General features: G+C 38.9%; 1 protein-coding gene across 1 annotated transcript; it reads right to left on the bottom strand.

Annotated features, from left to right (window-relative positions):
- Nucleotides 1-1,511: 1,511 nt before the first annotated feature.
- LOC139733600 (uncharacterized) lies at nt 1,512-20,789 on the bottom strand. The gene is made up of 9 exons (XM_071644412.1): nt 20,688-20,789; nt 9,607-9,673; nt 8,899-8,938; nt 8,144-8,282; nt 6,302-6,475; nt 4,876-5,049; nt 3,123-3,715; nt 2,466-2,653; nt 1,512-1,666 (listed from the first exon to the last, which is right to left on the bottom strand). Exons 1-9 carry the CDS (start codon nt 20,787-20,789, stop codon nt 1,512-1,514), a joined length of 1,632 nt encoding a protein of 543 aa, XP_071500513.1.
- Between the last annotated feature and the right edge of the window lie 5,627 nt (nt 20,790-26,416).

Genomic DNA, 26,416 nt, shown 5'->3' with positions numbered 1-26,416 from the left:
GATCTCCCTCTTATCGACAGCATTCTTGCAAATTGTATCAAGTCACAAAAATATGCAGTTTCATAAAATGTACAGTTCAATACAATACGGCAAATTCAGGTATTGCCAAATCACTTCAACAATCGATTCCACATGTTACTATCTGCACTTTGAAATACATGAATGTCTACATAACCCAGAGGATAAGTGCATCATTACAATATATGTGCAAAAAAATGGAAAATCCATACCAAAAATTGTATTTTGCTGGGGTAACAATATAACTCATTGAACCTTTTTTCTGCTCCATATCTAATTTTCCTTTATTTGTACTGAATTTCCACTAGCTGACTTCATGTCCTCTGAGACAACAATAACTACATGAATGCTAAGTGAAGACATGCTTTTCTACAACAGCAATACATCAGTACAATTGGATATCCTCTCACATGATTGAGTATCTTAATGGCTGTAATGAATTATTACTACAAGCACTACGAGGGTATAGGCATGTGATGGGAGCTTCAGTTGGATTAGAATACATTATCGTCTAAAAACGCTTATCACATGAGATCTTGCTTCCTGAAATGGCATGGGGTATGACTGGTGTGAAAATCTGTGTTTGAGATTGTGAATATTCACTTCATGACATTCAAGAGTCTTTAAGTTCTAAGCACAAAGATACTTCTTTACTTTTTTATGATAAATGAATTTGTATTTGACAGCCTGTCATTATGGGTTGTTGTCATTATTTTGTTATTGTTTTTGTTTTTGCTTTTGGTTGTAATGTCTATAACCTTACAGCTACTGTCAGCTTGTACCAAATCATAGATCAGAAAAAGGTCTTTTAGTCAGATTTCAGAATTTTCATAAATCCTGATCTCTCTCCCTGGTAGGACACACCAGAAGATGCTGTGTTGCTCAAACAAAACAAAGCATTGTCATCATACTAGTACCCAATGCGTCAAATCAGAAAGCAAGCTGGATGACAAGGCAGTTTCGTCAAATCTCGCATGAACGTGCCCATCCATTATGGGCACCGATCAACACGCTCCTCACTTCCACATACCTCTGATCTATGCTGGAGGGAAGTGTGTGAGGATCCAAGAACGATTGTTGTATTCTGAGCAAGTCAGAGGCGGCGCTACAGTAATGGGGCATACTGTACCTGGAGAAACATTACTCATATCAAGACACAACATTCTCATCAAACGACAAGTGTCAAGTTTGGGTTGATTAGTACATAACAGGACATGAGATAATGCACTGGTTGATAATATGCTACCCTTGTTTGTTTTTTCTTTATTTCCATGAGGGAGAGGGGGTATTTCTTCTTTTTTTATTCAGGCTTCTCTTTGACAAACTATAAATGATCAGGGGTAAGCTCTCAGACAAAAGTTGGATGTTTTGAATGACAGCAATGTATGGCTTTTTCATGGTCTGAAGAAATGTTGATGGAATGATGTTCTGGGACCACTGGAGAGGAGGAGGGGTCACTCACCTGTTGCGGTAACAAGAGTCACCTTGAGGGGTTAAAACGCCGGCACTTCTTCCTTGGCCTCTGCCTCCTCTTCCTCCTCCTTCATACCGTCGGCTGGATCTTCATTCTCTAGGCTATCTCGAGCATCATGATCCACATCTTTGTCTTCATTGGGCTGGCTTGGAACGTCAGTATCCATCTTGGTCTCTGCAAACATAAGTCAATGAATTAATGAATGAAGAAATGAATGTATACAACTAATTTTTCTTTTAATTGGAATACAAATCAGCACCTGGTACATTCAACACAGATGCCTTGGAGGATAACCTGTAATTCAAGGAACTCCCTTATTTCCACCAATAGCAAAGTCATGCAGTGGATGAGAGTAACTTCTCAATACACAAAGTAAACATTAAGACTGTCTTTTCAAAATTATCAGCATACACACCCAAGCAAAGGCCACCACACAAGGAAAGCCCTACTGGTATTTCCAAACGCTGTTACTCAAACTGAGTTGGAAATTTCCCTCATTCTCAATACCCCATTTCCAAGAAGCCAACTTAACTTTCCAGTCTGTCCAGAACGTTGAAATTACAGTCACGGGATGATATCAGAACAAGTCAAATATCTGCTGATTTAAGGAAATAAAGTAAAGACTTATTCATGACTGGTGTATTTCAACTCCTCGCCTTGCACAGCAAGGTCACATCATATATTTTTCCTGAAAATCTGAAAGGGCATTATGCAAATACTCTCATCTTCTGTTACACACACAACGGATCTTTCTCTAGCCAAACTTTCCTGTCACTGAAGTGTAAAGTTCTGTTTCCTTGCAAAATCTTTCTAGCAACAGCAAAAAAAGAAAGACAAAAAAAAAAATAGACTGCAATGATTCAATCAATCACACTTACAAAAGTGAAACTATGCATTCAACATATGAATCTCGAGCAATAATCACTCCATCAGTTCATGGTTCTACACAGAGGTTCCTACATTAAAATCTTACCCTCTTCATCCTGATGCACAGGCTTCTCATCGCCGGTGACTGCGTCATCATCTCTATGATTATGCTCTGACTTATCCCGGGACTGAGACTTTGACCTTGACCTCGATCTTGACCTTGATCTTGACCTGGCCTTCTCACTGGTACTCCTTTTCCCCCGATCAGACTTCTCCTTGCTATGACTGCGTCTTCTATTTGAAATGGGGGGGGGGGGGGATAATGTAAAAGGCATGAAACAAAGACATGCAGTGAGAGAATGAATAACTTGTTATTCTAACAAAGTGGCACACATTTCTTGTGATGTATAATAATACGCAGAGTTACATGCTCAAATTGATTAGATTCTTAATAGATTTGCTTCAGACAGCTTTTTAAATCTCGTGTTATCATTTTTAGAGATGCGAAAGGATGTAAAAGGGTAAATTTTCATGTGACTAAGTTTGTGCATTTAGTCAAGTCAGAGAAATTCTGCATGTTCTTCATTTTGCCTCTTGTCCACATATCAGTTACTTGTAACATGATATTGTGTGAACAGCATAAGATAATGAAAAAATTCTTTTGTCTGTTTTCATGTTTATATTTCCACACCACATTCTATTCCATGTCATGCTTCATTACTATCATACAGAATATATTTTTTAAAAAATTTGACTATCTTACCTGTCCCTCTCATCATCATGATTCTTGTCACGTGATCGTTCACGTGACCGGCCACGTGACCGCTCCCTTGACCTTCTCTCGCTCTTCTCCTTTGATTCACTGGATCTGTGCTTGTCGTGAGAGCTCTCCTTCTTGCGGTCATGCTTGCGATCTCTGGAGCGACTCCTGTCTCTTCGGCGGTCGTCGCGGTCGCGGCTGTGCCTCCTGTCGCGGGACCGGCTCCTCCTGCGGTCACGAGACCTGCTCCGCCTGCGATCCCGTGACCGGCTGCGCCTGCGATCCCGTGAGCGGCTGCGCTTGCGATCCCGAGACCTGCTACGACGGCGTTCCCGGGACCTGCTGCGACGACGATCACGAGAACGACTTCTTCTACGATCCCTAGATCTGGAACGAGACCTCCTTCGAGACCTCTCCTTTTCTCTCTGTCGGTCCCTTTCCTTTCGTCTCTCTTCCCTCTCTCTTTCCCTTTCTTTTTCTTTCTCTCTTTCCCGACGTCTTTTTTCTTCTCTTTCCTTTTCCCTTTCTTTCTCCCTGTCTTCCCTTTCTTTTCTGATTTTCTCTTCCCGGTCCAAGATTTCCTTGTTTTTCTTGTTCTGAGTTAAATGAAGACAAAATCAAAAGAATAGGAAATTCAGAAAAATGAAATATAGATATATAAAGGTGCTCTTAACTGCAACAAATGAGGTACACAAGAGTATAGGGTCTATCGTGCAACTCTTTGTTTTTCAAACTGCATGAATCACAAACCAGATTCTCACATATAAAATGCCATATGATGTTCAGGAAATACCCTTCTTGCACAACTTGTCTGGAGGATTCATGACTGCATGTATTTCTTGCATCAAATGTTCAGATAAAATCATGTTTCATTAGCATGAGAGTATCACTATTTATTATTGTGAAATTATTTGATCTAAAAACAACAGCATTAAAGGCATCATTTACCATTTGCAGATGATACAAAAACCTAGCTTTAGGGCTTAAAAATTGTCCTAAAATGTGAGTTAGGGGTAGAACCAACCAATGTAAAAATGTTTATCAGTATATTCAATGTTAAGTAGTGTTAAATATACAAAATATGAACAAACTGTTTCTAGAATATATCATCTACAGTAATGGTTTATTGAGAAATATAGTGATATTTCCTTATATTTAAAGGGACTGTACAGTACTGGTTCAGGTTGGGATTCATGTTTTGAACATTCCTAAGTGAGATAATGAGAAACCTCTTATGAAATATGAAAGAGCATGTAATTTTAAGAAAGATTCAACATTTATTTGATGAAAATTGGTTTTCAAATGGCTGAGATATCCCAAAAAGTGATAATAACAAAAGGCGACAGGCCACGCATTTTATTGGGATCTCTTTGTTTCACCTTGTTTTTGGATATCTCAGCCATTTCAAATCCGATTTGCATCAAATAAACTTTTGATACCCCTTAGAATTGCATGCTCTTTGACATCTCATAGAGTGGTTTCTGAATATCCCGCAAAAACTTTAAAAGCTAAATCCTCAACCAGAACTGTACACACCCTGTAAGGCTTTTTTTTTTTTGGAAATTTTTGTATGGTAGGATGTTTTGTGATACAACTGACTCACACATAAGCATCAAATGTGATAACTCAAACATTTTTTAAATCACTGCTCCCACTGCTATACAATCACTGCTATGGTAAGCAATACCTTTAACAGAAAACAGTGTACTGTAGCACAAACAAATATGACTTGAGTAAAGGTAAAACAAGGTCTTACCTTGATCTCCTCTATAGTTGACTTGATCTTGGCAAATCCCATGTGCTGTTTGCCCATCAGATGGTCGTCCACCCTGGTCTGGGAGTCACCAACGATGAGAAAGGCACCGCAGACTTCACAAACCTCCATCTGCTTTTCCTGAGACAGGATTGTATCTAACGCCTCCTCAGATGCCTGCAGATACAATGTCAACCACACAGTTAGTTCCTTCCTATTCTAAATCCTAATAGGACAACTGGCAGGCAAAACTTTTTCATGTTCTGGCTCAACCTGTGCAGATTTGGATAAACTGAGGATGTTTGTTACACCATCAATCGCTAACAATGAACTAATGTTGTGAAATGATACACAAAGCTGTCACTGCCTGCTCCCCATTCCACTATGGTGACAGGATATATCTGTTCACCTCTGGCCAGTCAATGACCCCTACCAATACTGTATACGCCATATATTTCGCGAGTGGTTAAATTCACAATTGTGGAGTCCTGTACTGAACGGAGAAATGTGTACGCGTCCGTCACATTCATATCAGGATCAGAGTCAATATTTTCGCGTGTTTTTAATTTCGCAAATAGCAGCTGACTCGCAAAATTCGCGAAAATAAAAACCTCGCGAAATATTCGGCGTATACAGTTCTCTCCACCTCATCCAGTAAGTCACCGACCTTCATCATCTCTCAAGTATTCTAACAGAACGGTGAATGTTGTTTAAGCTCCATCTAATTTACCACCAGGCTGAGTCCAGCCCAAATATCCTGCCCTTCCCCCATTGATTGATTGATGAGAATTGTTGTCAAGTCAAAATCCAAGAACACTACCTCCTTCCTAAAACTAGTCCTGCCTGGTTCCTATAACAACCAAAGTTTTGCCTAATTGAAAACCCTTCATTAACATGAAGACTTAACCCCCATTCACCCATTCACCCATTCATAGTATGTTGTAGCCAATGTGAATAATTCAATGTATGAAGAGAATTGTAACATGCAAGAAGACTCAGAATTTGACGCTCGAAGAGAGGGGTCATGCTGTAAGACACCTCTCAAATAAAGTGCTCACCAAAATATATTCAACTGTGTGCCACAATACTTCATTGAACGTACCTCTGTAAACTAAACAGATCCAAACACAACACTAACACCTCAACTTTGTATCAAAAACTTGCATTTGATCAAGAATGACAAGTTATTCGGATTGATAGTGAATACCATAAAACTGATTATTGCTTTGCAATCTGAATTACATATTATACAATCTTATCTCTCATATCACATTATTGTGATTATTGTGATTTAGTCCATAAATATATAACTTCCCTTTTTAAAATGTCCAGTGCAATGGAATATTCAATGTAAGACACATCTGATGCTATCTCATCCATTTGGGTCAAATCGTACATGGAATAGCATCCTCATCTAGTGTGCACTCACAGCCTGCAATTCAGCCCTCTCCTGGGTGAGTTTGTCGCACATCTTCATCATGTTCTCGGCCTCCTCCACCCGCCCCTCGCAGCCCAATTCTTCCACTTGTTCCAGCAGGCTCTTGATTCTCTCCGTCAGGATGCGGATCTGTTCCTCCTCTCCGCCTCGGCTCGGTGCAGTGAGCTGGGGGTTGGAAAGAGCAAAGAATCTTTAATAGCATGACCGTGATGATGATGGTAATAATGCTAAACTAGACTAAAAATGTCGCTATGGCGACTGGTATGCCTCCACCATAATGCATGGTTCTCCTAATGGGTCTATAGTACAATGTCTTGACAATGTGTGATGAGTTTCACATCATTGACAAAATACTAAAATGACATGTTTGTCACAAATGTGTTGAATGTTCACTTCCCTTGAACTATGTTTAATTGGATGAATGGCTATATTGTCTAAGAGTGTAGGTATTTGGGGATTTGGGGATTTTTACTTGACTTTTGACCCTTTTATAACTCTAAGGAAGAAGTGAAATTAAGCACTTTCACTTGACCTTTGACCTTTTGACCTTAGACCTTTCGGCAAAAAACTTCTAAGAGAATCTCTATTGGGTAATACATGCATATACTAAGTTTCCAGAAAAATCCTGAAGGCATTGCATAGATGAGAGGGAAATAGTGAAATTTTGAGTTGACCTTGAACTTTGAACCCTGACCTTTGACCCATGGCCCCTAAATTACCTAGATAATCACTGACAGTCAGTACATGCATATGTACTAAGTTCCATGAAGATACATTGAGCCATTTGTGAGATATGGAGAAAAATGTGAAATTTTAACATTTTCACTTGACCTTTGACCTTTGATCTCACAACCCGAAACTCTCTCTGGAGAATCTTTGGTTGGTAGTTCATGTATGCACTACATTTCAAGAAAATACCTTCAGGTTTTGCATAGATATGGGGGAAATTGTAAAATTTTGAGCATTTGACTTTGATCTTTTGACTTTTGACCTTGAGCATGTGCACCAAAAAGTTGATCTAATAGGCACAACTTCGCCCACTCATACATATACATGCCAAAGTTCATTAGGATACCTCAAACAGTTTTTTAGTTTAATACGCTGTCCACAAAATTGATTACAGACGGAAGGACGGACGGACGGACGGACAGACGGACAACCCAAAAACATAATGCCTCCGGCGACACTTCGTGGCGGAGGCATAAAAAGCACTCGGAGAGCCCAGACCTCTGCCTAGCAGCTCATTTTCACCCATATACAGCATGCTGAAAATTGCCCAATATTTCCAATGATAAAGAAGTCTTGTGTTTAACTCATCAGCTTCCCGCTGCGCAGTGCCTAGAGCAGGGCATGCGCTCTAGTGCACATAATACGCAAACCTCACATATACTGCGCAGCTTGAACTCCCAAGTTTATTGACCCTATATGCCAAAAGAAAAAAAAAATAGTCCTTCAAAAATTCATTAAACTTCAAAGATCACTACCAAAATTAAATCATCCATTTCTTGTGTCACTTTAATCATTACCTGTAAGTTTCATTCAAATCCATTCACAACTTTTGGAATTACTTTGTAAACTGACAGACAAACAAACAAGCAAACAAGCCAACCAACATGGGTAAAAAAATATAACCTCCTTGGCAGAGGTAATAACTTTCCGGAAATTGTCAAAGAGTGAATGGTGATATAAACAACTGTCCTGTCTCGGTAATGCTGTTCAGCAAACTGATGTGGCAAACATAACTTGGGAATACACTTCACTGACACACAAACTGACACACAGTCACATTCACACATATTATTATTATTATTATTATTTTAAAAACATGCATACGTTGGGTCTGTTGCTGTTGAGAGCCAGTCTGGAGTGACCTCTCTTGATACGTTTCTCGACATCATTCATGATCTGCTGCAAGTACTGCATGAAGCCCTCTTCATAGCCCATTCTCTGGAACCGACTGCTCTCTTTGTACCTAAATCAAGAAGAAAAGAAATATGACTGAGATTTAACAATGCTTTCCAAACAAAGAAGTAATTTCATTGGCACAATACAGTTAGCCTTTTCAAGTAACTATAATACAGGTTTGGTACTGAAACAATTGGTGACAAAACTGGTTTTTTAGACCATTCAGACTGGGAAAATTACAAAAAGGAGAGGTATAATGCACCACAATGGATATTAACCTTTGTATGAGCAATGAGAATGATTAATTTCAGTGCATTGTCATACAAGGTCGTTCAAATGCTTGCAAGTACTTTTGTGTTTATGTCAAAGAATGTTAAGCTGACCATGTTTTCTCTTCATGTACTCTTCAAATGAGCTTCAGTCTATACATAGAAAGTTTATCAGCTTTCTACAGATGTGGGTAGTAAGTTTTATTCAAATGCATTGCACCACATAAATTCAAAGCATAACTCAGAAGGGCATTTTCTCATAACTTTCATTTTTTTCTCGCACATAACATCAATGGCTTTAAAATCTAGTAGGTCTCGTAGATTCAGAATCCAAATAAAGACAAACTGGATTTCATTCATATCTTTCTTTCTATCTATTTTCTTTTATTTCTAAGGGTATTGTGTTTATCTTACTCTTTCTTGAGATGATCATCATGGATCTTTTCACATTGACCTGAAAATTAAGAAAAAGCATTGATATTGTTATTCTCATTCAATTGAGATAATTAAGGTTGTCAACTACAGTCTACAGATACAGCAAAGCACACACAAACTTATCATAATCATGATTGCTGTGTAGTATGCCTGGAGTCACAAACACATTTAAAGTAAGTACAAAATTGATTTATTCAGCATTGATAAATAATTATTCTTGACTTCCTGTTTAGTTTTTAATTTCAACAAAGCAGCATCTTGCAGTTTATTGAGTGGTACCATAGACAGTTCAAACTGTTGCAGCATGGTGTTTGTCACTTTCTGCATGTACATGTATCTGTCCCGAAAGCAAGAATTATATCAAACGCAATGAAGACCAAGTCACCAAGGAAAGAATGTTAGTAAACACAACTTCTGCACAGTTCAAAATCATTATAGCTCTTGTGAAGCTACAATAGGTTATTCTAGCTATTTACAATTACATATATATAATAGATGGTTGATGTCCTCACACAAAGCTAGTTTGAGGAGTGCTGTAGCAGGCATCATGTCACAATAATGATAGCTTCTAAAATATATTCTCATGATAAGGTTGACTCTGTTTTTACCATTGATTAAAAGTTTGTTTTAAATGTCACAGTATTTTAAGATGGTGATCATAGCAGGGTTAAAAGATGCCACACTTACCTAAATCTGACCGAGTATTTACAAATAATTCATTGGGACAGAAATCCACCAAGTAGTGCTTGCACACCTGAAAGAAAATAAACCATTGCTCAGAATCAATGTCTTTGAAAATGATGCCCAAATATGTATAACATGTACTTCCTTGGTTTCTTAGTTCATACTTCAAAAGCTGCACATATTCAAAAGCCTGAATGTACTAGAATGGAGATATACAGGTATGTACATAATTACAAGTACAGGGAACCTACGAATCTGTGTTCACGTCGGATGACCATCGATCATCATTTTAAGGGGGCACTACACCAAAAACTGAAAAATTTTCCAATTCTCTGTTTTTACTTTTAAGTGATATTTTAGGTTCTTACCTTCAATATTCAGTAGCTTCTACACTAAAAATATACAGTAAAAGTGGTTAAAATTCCTTTTTTCTGATATCCTATTGAAGGCACATCTTTGCAATGGAGGAACGCTTTTTCAAAACTCCATAGGTGGGACTACAGTGTGATAAACACTGAATATAATCATTATACTGTCTTTTTGTGGGTTCAAATCATATTAATTTCTTGACAAAATATGTTTGTAAAAGTACATTAAGTAAATTATACATTTTGAAGGGATATCTATGTCTATATACTGCTAGAAATGACATCTGCCTGTACTTTGAGGTCAAATGTGTGTTGAAGTATGGCGAATGCAACTTTTTCATGTATTTTACTGTTTGAAAATGACATCTTCATTTTCAATGGCCATTTTCTCAAAATGTGTTTTTATATACCTTTGTTCACAAATTTTGCTATAACTTGAGAGTGCTTTAATATTTTCTTCCCAAATTTGGTACACTTATGCAGAAGGACATGCTTAGACGGGGTGGCTAGTAACTGATCAGTGGGAATCAGTGGGAATGCTGGGGAGATGATTGTTCCAATCCTTGTGGGATTCATTTAAGAGTACACTATATATCTATTGTTGTGTGAAAATTATTTGCTTCAGAATGGTCTCATATTCAAGTAATGTGCAGTTCAGTTGTGATTCTGGGATTGATATGGAAATTGCCCCCCCCCCCCCATTTTTTTAAATTACTTACCTTAAAGGGTTACAACACATGCTTCCTTACACTTTGATAAGAGGCACCCCCTCCCAGATTACATAACCCCTCCCTATTAGAGAATGGAAGAGTCTAAGGAGTTTGGGTGAGGAGAGGCAGTGGCAGGAAGTGACAGCAGCCTTTGTGCCATTCCATGCATAGATGCTGCTACCACAACCAACGACTTGTTTCTCCTCATTCTTTCATCATTCTAGGTAAGTCTCTTCTCATTCTGATTTCATATATTTGTAATGTTATTGCAATAAGGAATGTTATTCATTTAACATTGAAATGTGTATTCTTGGGAATACACTGATATATGTTCATTTCAAGGATAAGATTTACTTTGAGAGAACACTTCAGTCAGAAAGCATTGTATGGCATAGTAACTGTGTGAGTATATATATTATTGAGTTTCAGTGTTGCTACTATGCTAATTCTGATTTACCAGTGATGAATGAATATGTATCTGGTGGTGGTTTGTTGCACATGATGAGATATACATTCTGAGTGTGTAATTTGTATATAATTTGTACATGGTTTTTGAGGATGTCTAGTTTGTAGCTAATGTATATAGAGACCTAGAAGCAAGTTTTGGTTGTGAATGTACATTGCACCCTGCAATACAGGTGTACACACATGGTTTATACCATGGGGCACTGGCTTGAGAACTGGTCCTTTGTTTCATGCCTAGATGCAGCATTTAGAGTACCAGTACATTTATCACTCTGCCCATGGATGGGGTCTAGGCTATTGTTCTGTGTGAGAGACTGAATAGATGCAGTCACTGACTAGGCAGAGATTACGAGTTTTATGGTCAGTAGATGGGACTGCCAACCTGTGTAGCTAGTCTGAATTATTCAGACCCGCTACAAGTGAGGGAATATTTAACTACTATGCATGTATATAGTTGTATGTCATTTGTGTCTTTATCTGCTAAGATCTTCAGGCACATTATATAGATATGTTATTGATGTTAAGTCACAGATAGGATTTAAGAGTAGGTTTTGTTAGTAGGGATACATTGATAGAAAGGAAGACTAAAGTGTATATATAGCTGTGGTCTGCATTATAGACTATCAAGGGGACAGGAAATGCTGTATGTTAGTACAGTCTCCAGCGAGATGTTGTCCCCCCAGCTCACAGAGATGAGCAAACTTACAGGTATAAGGGAAGTTTAATGTATACATGAAGGCAAGGGCCGTGGTGCTCTTTGTTAAGAAAAGAGTTTATAGACTTCCTCCCTCAGTTTATGCTTGCTGGCTCTGTACTAGTGAGTGAGTTGTTGTAGAAATTTATCTGAAGAAAGAGTATCAAGCAGAAAAGTTAGTTATTCCCAATGTTCCCTTTATGGGAAAAACGTTAGATGAAGTAGTTAGGAGAAATATTTGTTAATGGTTGTGGAATAAATATAATTGTTTGAGTCATAGTTTAGCTTTATACTTTAGTATGAAGACTCATACTAAATGGGTAATATTATTGGGAATTATTATATGAGAAGACTGTTTGATTAGGCAAACTCTACAATTAATATTTAGAATTATCTTACTCATGTAAAGAAAAGGTCAGATGTGTTCATACACTTCAAACTGATAAGAATTGATATTATTCGGAAGAAAGATTTGAACAGATGTGAGACTTGTATTGTAATGAGAATTCAGCACAGGCGGGAATCACTAGTTACTTGTATAAAGAAGATATTAGAATATATTATGAACATATCATTGATGAAAAGAGAAGGAGAATGAAATCAGACAATAGTTTGTTAGAATTACAGTCATTGACGTTCAGATATTCTACTGATTATTGGTTACGAGTGTCAGTATGCAGCTCATGTATTAAGTGGAAACACTGTTTATGACAGATTTGGCTACAGTTACATCGAGCTCGTGTGTATTTATGTGTTAAACTGAGAACAGATTATTATTGTTTTGTTACACATTGATTGCTCTGCAGTGTTTGTCAATACTTAATTGTCTGATTGTGACTTTTATGAGAGCAATAAATGTGCGATTCCATGCATAGATGCTGCTACCACAACCAACGACTTGTTTCTCCTCATTCTTTCATCATTCTAGCCCCTATACCCTTTTAGGGGTGTTACACAGTGTTTCCAGGTTAGCATGACTGTACAGTGTCGGGCCGTTAACGATCGCCCCGACACTGTAATATGTACAGTCATGCTAACCTGGAAACAGGTTAGCATGCAAACAATCGATGCAAAAGTCTACTGGTGGTTTTGCGTAAAACTACCAGTTTTCTGACACTTAAGCTTTTCTGCAATACTTGTTCCACTCAAATAATACATATAAAATTATATCTATAACAATGTATGTTAAATATATCAAACTACTTTTTCCCAATATTGATTTTGTTAAATACATCATAAAATTTCACAAAATCCCCAAATTTTATCACCTTGATAAAGTCCTCACAATTCGGACAGCAGCTCCAAAATTCGGACAACGCTGTGCACATTCAATGTCAATACGTATGCAAGGCCGCTGAAAATGAGCGCGCGCCATACCTTGTTGGCGGAAGATTGCATCCCAGATGTTGCGGCGCCCCTTTGTGTCCGAATTCTGGTGAGTCAGCACTTGCATTCAGCCCCTGTACATTTATTCTGCATCGGCACGTACAAAAATTTTGTTTTTCTTTTGTGTTTTTGAAGACACCATCACACTCTGAGCTTGAGATAAGTGAAAAATCTCGCAACAGAACAGCGTAATTTTTTAATTTTTAACACTTTTTGGCAACCCCGATTCTTGACATGGGACCTACAAATCCGCGCGCTCTTTGGAAAAGTTGCGCCGATTCTGCGTTTTTGATGGCGAAATATGGGATGTTAGATGGATTTTTGAAGGTGACACAGGCACTTTTCTGTGGTGAACGAGTGTGCCCATATGTGAAACTATGTGAAGTGCATGTGTTGTGACAGTAGAATTTGCTGGCTTGTGATAAGTGATAAGTCAAGTGTCCGAATTCTGATCTGGAGGCCGGCCAAAAACTGTGGTTTTTACTCAACTACTAGTCGTGGTTGTTGGATATTTAATGTTAGAGTGAGTTTGTGCACGTTTGGAGATCAATTAACGAGAAGGTGCGAAAGTACATGTCTATTTATTCCAAATAGAACTCTAAAATTAAATTCACAACTTTAATAGAATTCAAGTCAACACTCGTGAACAGACCTGCATCAACCTGTCAACTGCATGTCGCAGGCGTTTCACTTACGCCCCGTCACGCAATGGCACACTATCAGAGACTCCAACTCTCCTGTTTTCGATGGGAGATTTCCCGCCGAAAACCCATTTTTGCAAAATCTCCCGTTCTCCCGCTTGAAATGATTTCTTACTTAATATCATTGTATGTTGAAAAATAAGCCTTAGATAGCACGAGAGAGCATCTAGAACCCAAGAGCTTCCAGGGTCCTTGAGCGGGCCCTGGACCCCGGCCGCAAGGAACTTCGCGCACATGATCAAATTGGAGTCTCCCGTTTGCTAGGGCCCTGGGGTTTCAGGCGGGAGAATCTCCCGATCAGAAGGTGCTTGGGGTTGGAGTCTGCACTATTTAGTACTGATGACTACTTAAAGGGAAGGTAAACCCAAAGAACAATGTGGATTGAGTGAAAGCAGCAACATTAGTAGAACACATCAGTGAAAGTTTGAGGAAAATCGGACAATCGATGCCAAAGTTATGAATTTTTAAAGTTTTGGTGTTGGAGCCGCTGGATGAGGAGACTAATAGAGTGGACAACAATACTAAGAAAATATAAAGTAAATTCAACAAAAATGCACTTTTCTAGAATTATGTCTATGAAAGAGCAATGGACCAACTGCTTTCAGAAAGCAGAGGGAATAATTGCTACCCTTAATATATGCCAATATCAAGATGCTGTGCATTGGCACACAACGGAACGCAACGGTAAACTGTCAAGTGTCACGCGTAGCAGCAGCATCAAATTTTTGAGCTCCCGTCCTTTAGGATTTTTAGCTTATTTTTCTGTTTTTTGTGTTCACCTTTCTTGCGAGTTTTAAGCATTTTTTACTACCTTAAGACGTCAAGATCATTGTGAACTGGAATTTTGATGTTCTTCTCGCATCAGGAAGGAGGATTTTTGAGTTCAGTTTTTTGAGTTTCCCGCGTTCGGATCGGTACAGGCAGCCATATCACCTTTACGCTACACCATCCTGCTACCCGCCAATGCTTCCCCGCACCCGCTCGTGCAACGCATACATCGTGGTTACCACCTACCTACATACACACGGATACACACGTATTGATTATTGTGTGATGAGCCAGTTAGTTAGCTAACGCCAGTGCCCTTCCAGCGTGGACATTTTATCTACTTGTGGTTGTTCGTGGAATTTTTAGCTGTTATTCTTCGGCGAAATATAGCGCTATCTTTATTGTGTCTGAATAATAAAATTTAGATAGTTTGAAAGTGATTTGACTTGTGCGCATTTCAATGATTTTTTAAGAATTTCAAGGCCATGTTTTGATACCAGAATAGAACGAAGGATCATTTTTCAACTACGAAATCGCCATTTTGTACCGCCATTTTGAATCGCCATCTTGAATCGCCATTTTGTGCCGCCATCTTGCTTCAACTTTGATTTTAATTAGCTGGAATTTTGAATTAAATATGGGTCTGCTAAGAATATCATCATACTGCTCAACACTCCTCACTACCATTGTCCTGCTCTGGTGGATCTTCATCGCACCTAGACCTGGACCTAACCTTGCAAACATCGACAGCCCAAAATATTTTGGTCATCGTCAGCATCACTGGTCGTCAACCTTGACTGCATATACATCAACTGACCAAGGCTCCTTGGTGAGTCCGTTCCATGCTTCTTTATTTGTTAGTTCTACCTACAAATCAAACAGATTTATTACAAACTCGGTGACAATACAAAACTTCAGTCTCAAGACTCAATTGTGCCTTCTTGTTTTACTGTGTGGGGACATTGCAGTAAACCCCGGTCCATATGTGCCAAAATACCCATGTGGCATCTGCTCCAAAGCAGCTAAATGGGGCCAACAAGCCATTCAATGTGACAATTGTCAAATTTGGTATCATCGTGAATGCTTAGCCTTAAACGAAGATATTTATAATATTCTGGCCCAACATGACTCATATTCTTGGATCTGCTGTCAATGTGGCCTGCCTAGCTTTGATCAATATAGTTTTGGAAGTTCTAATGCTGCTCTGGAACTCTCAAATAGTTTTGAAATACTACATGATTTAAACTCAAGCACAGGAAGTATTTCATCATCAGATGTACCTAGTTCAGCAGAACCGGAAGACAATCTGAACACAAGTAGGCCTACAAACAGTGGATTTTCATCTCCCACTGGATCCAGACCCAGCTCTAGTGCTCTAAATGGCAGTGGAATTGGATCACCTAAGTTTAGCTCTAGCCCAAGGGCAAAGGAATCCTCCAGACTAAAGCATAAGTTATTGAAAATTATAAATGTCAACTGTCAAAGTATTTGTTCAAAAGCAGCCAGTTTCCTCCTGCTCCTTGAAACTGAAGATCCGGATATCGTTGTGGGAACTGAATCTTGGCTACACAGTGGTATAGCATCCGGGGAAATTTTTCCGTCTCAGTATCAAGTTTTTCGGCGAGATAGAATTACTGATGCTCACGGAGGAGTATTCCTAGCTATTAAAAATACTTTAATTGCCTCGGAGGAAAAGAATTTAGAAACTGGAACTGAATCAGTCTGGGCAAGCATACACGTTAAAGGTATTAGCCCCGTGTTTATTGGTGTATTTTACAGACCTCAGTCAACTAAGGAAGATTATATCAGGCAACTTGATATCGCATTAAACAAAATCCCAAGACAAGCATCCATCTGGCTACTAGGGGATTTTAATTTACCTCACGTTGACTGGGAAAACTCTGCATTTGTCAGTGGAGGATCTTATCCAGCTCCCAGTAAAGCCATGATTGAAATAACACAGGATCACAACCTACACCAGAAGGTTCTTACACCAACTAGAGAAAAGAACATATTAGACTTGTGCTTCACAAACAGTCCGTCTTTTGTGAAAAATGTCACAGTTACTGGAGGTATCAGTGATCATGATGTGGTAATCATCGAAGCAGATATCAAACCAAAATTTGTGAGACCACCCAGACGATAAATCTTCCTTTACAAAAAGGCAAAGTATGATGACATCTCCAAGGATATTACAGCTTTTGATGAGCTCCTCACTCCTGATTACATAGCAAGTCATGATGTCAATGAAATCTGGTTAGGTTTCAAGAACATCATTATTTCTTCAATGAATAAGTACATCCCTTCTAAGGAAAGTTCGTCGAGACGTAACCTCCCCTGGATAAATTACAGCATTAAGAAGGATATACGAAAGAAAAAGCGATTGTACAAAAGGGCTAAAAAACTGAAAACATCTGAAAGCTGGGAAAAATTCAAAACCCACCGACGTAAGACTGATAGATATATTCGTAAAGCCTACAGGAGTTATATTAGGGACATCATAGGAGGGAGTTTAAAGGAAAACAACACAAAACCATTCTGGAATTTCATCAAAACCACAAAACAAGAGGTTTTTGGTGTATCTACTCTAAAGAGAAGTGACGGGAGTCTTGCAACCCTACCAATGGACAAGGCCAACACCCTTAATGACCAGTTTTGTTCTGTATTCACTACAGAAGATCAATCTGAGATGCCAAGATGTAATTATGAGGACATACCTGATATTACTGAAATTAATGTCACAGTTTCCGGTGTATTAAAACTCCTTAACAATGTCAAGCCAAATAAAGCAACAGGACCTGATGAAATCCCAGGCAGAATTCTGCGGGAATGTTCAGAGAGCTTGGCTCCAGTCTTAACCAAGATTTTTAACAAATCCTTGTCTACTGGTTCACTTCCAGACGACTGGCTGAATGCAAATGTATCTCCCCTTTTCAAGAAAGGTGATAGATCGAATCCTGCAAATTATCGTCCGATCTCCCTCACTTCAATTACATGTAAATTATTAGAGCATATTATCTATCATCATATAATATGCCACCTTGAACAACATAATGTTTTATTCGACAAACAACACGGGTTTAGGAAAGGGCTTTCCTGTGAAACACAACTTACTGGTCTTATTAACGATCTTGCAACAACTCTGGACTCAAAGGGGCAAGTGGATATGATCATCATGGATTTCAGTAAAGCGTTCGACACTGTTCCACATGAACGCCTACTACTTAAACTTTCCAGTGTGGGCATTAGAAACAACATCTTAACCTGGATTAGAAATTTTTTAACACAACGGCATCAGAAAGTAGTGCTGGATGGCAAGTCATCCGCAGAGGCCAAAGTGTTATGCACTTGTCAATGTAATGACGCACCCCACTACCCCCGGACATGGGTGCGTCATGGTCATTTTTTGACTGACCACACGGGGTTTTTGACGCACCCCCACAGTCACTTTTTGACGGACCACACGGGGTTTTTGACGAACACCACAGTCACTTTTTTGACGGACAACACGGGGTTTTTGACGAACACCTAGGTCACTTTCTTGACGGACATCCTCGGTACATTTGACGCACCCCGTAAATACTGAAAGGATTTTTGCATACGCTTTATTCACGCAATTTGATTTTCTTTCGGTTCGTAAACACAATTTGTCAAAGTTTCGGCAAGTTTCCCTTACCCTGGCCCAGTAAGCACCGTACCGTCATTCACCGTACATCACTCTGCTGCTACGATATTCCGAATGTATGTGTGTATGCAATCCATAGCGTATAGTCACCTGGCTAAGACTTGTCTGCAGATGCGCTGTATGTGCGCGGCCATTTCTAGTCCGGTTGAATGCAACACATGGACGATGTACGTTCGATGAAGAATAACGAGCACGCTGCTCACTTGCGAATTGCACAGCGTTAGCGAGCGAGTCGCGCACCACTATTAAACACTCGACTTGCCTGCTACTGCAGGTACGCGCAGTACGCACCACGCAACGGTATACCAAAGATCGTATTATACGGAATTCCGTATACGATCTTTGATTTTACTATTTAGTACTGTGAGGTTGAAACCGTTATGTCGCTAAACAGTCCGTCTGGCTTGAGATTGAGTATGCGTGATTTCATGAGTTTGTTGGAAAGAAAATGTGAGGAGAAAGGGTGGCTTTCAAATCATTTTGCTTGCCAGATTCGGGCAAGCATTTTTTTAGGCCTACTCCAAAACGCTTCCCGACTTTGATTTTCACTTGCCGCCGCGGGAAAGCGCTCACTGTAAATTCACTCGCTGTACGTACGTGTATCCGGTACTGGTAGCGTGCAAAAATGCGTGCAGTTTTCCATAGCCAAGTGCATACCATGACGCACCCCTCGGTTCAGAATAATGCGTGTTATTTTCCATAGCCAAGTGACGTACCATGACGCACCCCTCGGTCAAAAATTTGACGACAATGATGGGATTTTGACGCACCTCTCGGTCAAAAATTTGACGGACATAGCTGGTAAAATGACGCACACCTGGGTCACAAATTTGACGGACCAAACGAGGAAATGACGCACCCATGTCCGGGGGTAGTGGGGTGAGTCATTACATTGACAAGTGCATTATCAGGAGTTCCTCAAGGCACAGTTTTAGGGCCACTCCTTTTCCTTGTTTATATTAACGATCTACCCAGAGGAATTAAGTCAGATATACGACTTTTTGCTGACGACTGTATTATCTATAAGGAGATCAAGTCACCTGAAGACCAATGTAGACTCCAACAGGATCTAAATGATGTCATGGCCTGGGAAAAGAAATGGGAAATGAATTTCAACAAATCCAAATGTTACTCTATGTGTATTACACACAAACGCAAACCTCCCAAGTTCACATACAAGATGAACGATATGCCCCTTGCTGAAGTGGAACACTACTCATATCTGGGAGTCGAGATATCTAAAGATCTTACCTGGTCGCGTCATATACACAAAATATGCAACAAGGCAAACAGCATGCTGGGGCTCTTGAGAAGAAACATTCACTGCTGTCCTCCTGAAGTTAAGTCAATTGCTTATAAATCACTGGTACGCCCAAGATTGGAATACTGCCATGCCATCTGGGATCCTTACCACAAGCACAAGGTACACATATCATCAATTGAAAAAATCCAAAATAGAGCTGCACGATTCGTAACCAGCAATTACAACAGAGAGACCAGCTCGTCTTCCCTGGTCCAAAGACTTGGATGGGAGACCCTTGAAGACCGTCGTATTAGAGCCAGACTTACAACCATCTACAAAGAAACCCATGGACTGATCCCAAACAATGTAGAGAAATTCACCCACAAAGGAAACTATCTATCATACTCGTCGACTTCATGGAGAATTTTCCTATGAGAGGCCTAAATTCAGCAAGGATTGTCTTAAGTATTCCCTCTACACTCGCACTATTCCAGAGTGGAATCTACTACCAGATAGTGTGAAAACGGCCCACAACCTTGACAAGTTTAAAGCAGATCTATATAAACATAGATGTGTTTAGTATAACCCAAAAAGCACACTTCAAGATTTAATTGTTGCTGCTGGAGTGCTGCAAATGACCTCGACCACTGTACCGTGATAGCCCACCAGGGCGTTGTGTGCAGTATACAACCAGAACCAGAACCAGAACCACAACTTCCGTGCTACAATCATGATTTTAAATGAATGAATTCTGCGTTATATCTTAAACGTCCCATTTAGTACGTAGTCGCGGTAGTCGTAGTGTAGCCGCGAGCGGCAGCGTAGTGTAGGTTGGAGCAACGAAATCTTTCCACGCCGCGCCATGCGGCAATCGTTGCTCCGTGCTCAGCAAGTCATGTTTATGACTGTGTGAGTAGGGCCTACACACGTTCCACGGGCCGGAGGCGGAGGGAGGGCAGCTCAAAGCCAAAGGCGAAAAGCAGAACAAGTTGGCGCACCTAGCTCCAACTCTGCAAAAATGGTCAGTAAGAAATATATCAATACGTGCTACAAAGATTGCTTACCTCAGCATCATTCCATTTTATTCCCGAAAACTTTTCATCTGGCAGGGCATTACGATTTTTGCCCATCAACTCGTCGAGTAGCGCTGCTGCCGCGGTCGCCATTTTCATCGATGGTCGAGATCGATCCAACAAAAACCGATCCGATCGAACAATCGGTACGTAAATGCGCTGGCAGATGATAGTTCTATAACTTATGACATCAAAGATCCTGTAGATTCTACAATTTCTAAAATATTATATTCAACGCTCTTATTTTCAGAATAATACTTCTTAATGTGAAGATTGAAAACAATTAGATCACAAAATCATTTTTTCATATCATATTGCACTGAAAATGCGAAGTATAAAATGGCAAGAAATTTCGGTCAACTTCACTTGTTTGCTAAAACTGTTTTTTTTTTTTTTTTTTTGTTCTGGTTTTGAGGATTTGAAGTGGACTGCAGGTAGATTATGTATATATACAGTACGTGTGTTCTTAAACATCATAAACCTCCAAAAATCAAATTTATGAAATGATCGGTCGTCCGACAATTACGAAGGAAATAAAAGAAACAAAAAGACTCTAAAGACTCTAGATACATTAACACTGAGGGAAAACAATCAATATAACGTAATTATGTATCTTCAATGCACTTTGAAAATAAAACATTCAAGTTTCAAGTTTCAAGTTTCAAGTTTATTCAAAGTTTCCACAATACAAAAATTACATAAGAACAATAATATGTAACAAGGAATACATTGTTGAATATATGCGATTAAAACAATTTGCAGAATTGAATATAAATTGACAATGCATGTAGATGCATATAGATGTAAAGTGGAGGGGTCTTAGAAAAGCAAGCTTGTATAATAAGAACCCCTGGAAAGGCAAGTTAAGACATGTAATATAACAGCTCACTACTATATACAAACATTAAAGCCATAGAATAATAGTGGAATTCCTCAATCCCTCACACACACACACACACACACTACCTATGGAATTTTAAAGCAAAACATAATTGGCATATGTTACTCAAATGGAAAGCGATGAGATGAAGTCATGTATGTAGAATTTAAAAGGAGCAGCATCAATGAGACTGAGAATATCGATGAAGCAAATACTTCCGAGCCAACACTTTAAATCTGGAAAAAGTGGTACTATCTTTAACATCTGAGGGTAACATGTTCCATTCTTTTATGCAAGACACATAAAAAGAATTTAGGGCAATACTGATAGCTACACGAGGTAGATGCAGAAGGTTTTTCTGACGTGTATTATGGGAATGAACAACTGAGTTTTTGACGAACAAATCCAGAAATAAGGAGGGAGAACTGGACATGTGAAGCTTGTACATGAATGCCAATGAGTTAAAAGACACTAACTCGTTTAGAGGTAAACAACACAGCTGTAAGAACTGGGGGGCACTTGGCCTAGTAAAGTGTGAGCTTGTTATTAGCCTGATAGCTCTTTTTTTGTACAATAAACAATTTATGAAGATGGCTGTTATAAGTATTACCCCAGGCAACATTACAATACATCAAGTGAGGCATTATGATGCTATTATACAGTGTAGTCAAGACACTTTTAGGAACAATAAATTTTAGCTTATGCATTACACCAACACCCCGAGAAGCTTTGGAACATACATTTAATTTTTTTTTTTAACTTACTAATGCCAAAAGTTGCAGAATTAATGGAAATAGAAATTGTGCACATTCTTAGTTGACAAAGAACATTTTCTCTGAAAAACACACTCAAGTGACTATAAAAACATGAAACTTTTGCGTGATAGTCAGTGGCGTATCTAGGGGGGGGGGGCAAGGGGGGCATGTGCCCCGGGCGCCACTCCTTGGGGGCGCAAAAAAAAGAAGAAGAAAGAAAAAAGAAAAAAGGAAGAAAAAAGGAAAAAAGAGAAAAGAAGAAGTAGTAGAAGAAGAAGAAACAACTCATCGGAAGGGGGAGGAAGAATGGTGTGTGTGGGGGGGGGGGGGGGGGCAGAAAACCAAATCAAAAAAAGATAGAAACAAAACATAATGATGACTCGGACAAAATGACAATGTTTATTGCGTTCACACAAGAATTCCATGTTATGTAAGCTGAAATACAACAATTTTCGGCTCGCTCGCTGCGCTCACTCTCTAAATTTTATATAGAAGAAGAAGGTGAGAACAAAATGGGATGATGGCGCGGACAAAATGACAATGTCTATTGTGTTCACACATGTCATTTTATGTTTCAGGCAAAATGTTTCACGGAGCAGCGGCTGCAATTTCTTTCGTTCTGAAGCGATCGCCAATTGGATCAAAAGAAGGCGCCAACGGTTTCGAAAATACGGGGGGGGGCGCCAAAAAAATCAAGAAAGATAAGAACAAAACGTAATGATGACGTGGAAATATACAAATTTCGTCTCAATCGCTCGTACTGATATAGAGTATTTCTTCAAGTCCTCAGTTTGTTGGTAAAAATCGTTATCTATAAGGCCGTTACTATATCTTGATTAGAATTGTAAGATTTGATAAGCAAAAAATAACAATGGTTCCATGTTTTGTAAGCTGAAATACAAAATTTTTCGGCTCGCTCGCTGCGCTCGCTCGCCAAAATTTATCAAAACAAAAAGGAGATAAGAACAAAACGTCATGATGACGCGGAAATATACAAATTTCGGCTCACTCACTCGTACTAATTTAGAGTATTTTTTCAAGTCTTCAGTTTGTTGGTAAAAATCGTTATATATAAGGCCGTCACTATATCTTGATTAATTTGTAAGATTTGATAAGCAAAAAATAACAATGGTTCCATGTTTTGTAAGCTGAAATACAAAAATTTTCGGCTCGCTCGCTGCGCTCGCTCGCCAAAATTTATCAAAACAAAAAGGAGATAAGAACAAAACGTCATGATGACGCGGAAATATACAAATTTAGGCTCACTTACTCGTACTAATTTAGAGTATTTTTTCAAGTCTTCAGTTTGTTGGTAAAAATCGTTATATATAAGGCCGTCACTATATCTTGATTAGAATTGTAAGATTTGATAAGCAAAAAATGACAAGAGTTCCATGTTTTGTAAGCTGAAATACAAAAATTTTCGGCTCGCTCGCTGCGCTCGCTCGCCAAAATTTATCGAAACAAAAAGGAGATAAGAACAAAACGTCATGATGACGCGGAAATATACAAATTTCGGCTCACTCGCGCGTACATAATGGGGGGCATTTCATGAAGCAATTTGTCAGATATCTCGTCTGACAAACTGTTAAAAGCAACTGAAATCCTTGCTTCTGATTGGCAGGGAGCAAAATTTGTCCGACAAGTTGTCGGACAAAATGCTTCATGAAATGCCCCCCCCCCCCCCCGATTTAGAATATTTTTTTAAAGTACTCAATTTCTTGGTATAGACAAATCGTTATCTATAAGGCCGTCACTATTATTGATTAGAATTGTAAGATTTGATAAGCAAAAAATGACAAGAATTCCATGTTTTGTCAGCTGAAATACAAAAATTTTCGGCTCGCTCGCTGCGCTCGCTCGCCAAAATTTATCAAAATTCATTGCATTTATAAATCACTTTCAAAAGAACCCTCTTAAGGGCTTGAAAAGCATATCATGTGGACTTTGCTTAAAGTCCCTACCGGGATCGGGTTGGGGTTGAACAATAGTCTTTTTCAGAAATTAGGGACGCAATTTTCGCGCTTGCCCCGGGCGCCGTTTTCCCTAGATACGCCGCTGGTGATAGTCTATATAGACAATGGAAGCAGTTATAACTAATAATTAAGTTATATATAGGTCTAGGTAAAACCTAACTAGTTTCGACTTATAGTCCTAGGCAAACCTCAGGTATGTCCTGCTTTTCCACATTTCTACCTACCCCTTGTTATACATTGTCTATTCCACACAACACTTTAAAAGTACTGTACAGTAGTACTGCATGGTTGAGGTGGGGATTCATGTTTTGAACATTCCTACGTGAGATAATGAGAAACCTCTTACGAAATATGAAAGAGCATATGAATTCAAGATGGATTCAACATTTATTTGATGAAAATTGTTTTTCAAATTGCTGAGATATCAACAAAAAGTGATAATGATAAAGGCGACAGACCACGCCTTTTATTAGGATCTCTTTGTTTCACCTTGTTTTTGGATATCTCAGCCATTTCAAAACCGATTTTCATCAAATAAACTTTTGATACCCCTTAGAATTGCATGCTCTTTGACACCTCATAGAGTGATTTCTGAATATCTCGCAAAACGTTAAAAGCTAAATCCTCACCTCAACCAGAACTGTACACACCCTTTTAAAAAAAAAGGTGATTTAGATGAATATCAGATGGGCAAACAGCAAAATCATGTACGGCTATTGCTGTCTGAGAATCCAACTTGTTACAATCATAGTCGAGATATAAGAACAAATTCACAACATGCCAGGTCCAACGTTAGATCATAACCAAGATGTTGAAATTCCGAACGGGTCCTAATTCTGTCTGCAACAATCTTCAGCTTATTGAAGGAGGCAGACTTAACAATTTAGAAGAAGGAGAAAAAGAAGAAGAAGGAGAAGAAGAAAAAGAAGAAAAGAAGAATTCAGAATGCGCAACTTTGTAACTAAAATTCACGATTTACATTAACATTTTCACACTCTCTTTTCACACAATTAAGTCTTAAAATGTATGAAAGACAAACTTTGATGATTTTAGTGGAATTCGATGCATATAGGTCCATGAAGTTGAGTATAGAATCAGACGGCAAACACGTTAAAGTCTAGAATATTACAGTGATCGAAATACAACCCCCTCTCTAGTTGACACATTATTGCCCAGCTGTTGGGTGTCCGGACAGGTTAAACATAAGAAATTAGACAATGTTAAGCCACCATTTGACGCCAAAAAAAAAAACACACATCACGTTTTTAACATGTAAAATCTCTTCATTTTTGGCACAGTTAATGTTAGACAATAGCATAGAAAATAATACATATTGATGACGGTTAGCACAATGCATGCATATTTTTTGTTAAATCTAAAGACAAGAAAAAAAGGGCGGATTCATTTTTGTTACGTGTCCGTGCACCCTAACGTCATATCCTTACGTTTGATCTAAAATCTCATACATCTAACGTAAATGATGAAACACATTTCTTACTTTCCTGGTCTTTGGAAATCCAAATAATGATAAACCTGTTGATGGTTTGGTGTAGCTATTGGTGCAGTTTAATGCACTGCACCAATTCTTAGATTTACTCATGATTCTTTACAGGAAATTCCTTCTTTCTTGTGTAATCCCTGAGGTACCGGGTCTTAACCTGTCTTGGTCTCACACAAATTGTATATCGGGAAAGTATACAGCTCACCAGGAAACAGTACCCGCTCAGCGTTATAGTTGGCGCACACTTTCAAAAATCAAGCGGCAGCGTTTCACTTTTCGACCAAGAGTTGGCCAGCAAGACTGGTGAGGTACACCGCTTGTGAAGGATCAAAGCCCAGCCACACCAAACGTGGGACTAAGAAGAGATACCAGGAGTACAATATTAAGTATATCAGAGTTATTCCTGGGATGGCACTGGTGAAAAATGATTCGGTGAAGAAAATGCTAGCCTTTAATTTCTTTATATACTCTGAGATACGTAAGACCAATAAGTTTGGTCATATGACCTAAAATTTTCTTGTTTAATGACCTGTACTCTGCTTCCTGCGATACTGGTTCAATGCGTTGGTATTATGAAAGAGTATAAAGTGCCAATTACCGTTTTCTTC

The sequence above is a fragment of the Diadema antillarum genome, unplaced genomic scaffold (assembly GCF_040938485.1).
Source record: "Diadema antillarum isolate AM-2024a unplaced genomic scaffold, OU_Dant_1.0 seq00000484_RagTag, whole genome shotgun sequence".
Taxonomy (NCBI): Eukaryota; Metazoa; Echinodermata; class Echinoidea; order Diadematoida; family Diadematidae; genus Diadema; species Diadema antillarum.
Note: the sequence above shows the minus strand (reverse complement) of the source record. Positions and strands in the feature narration are given on the sequence as shown.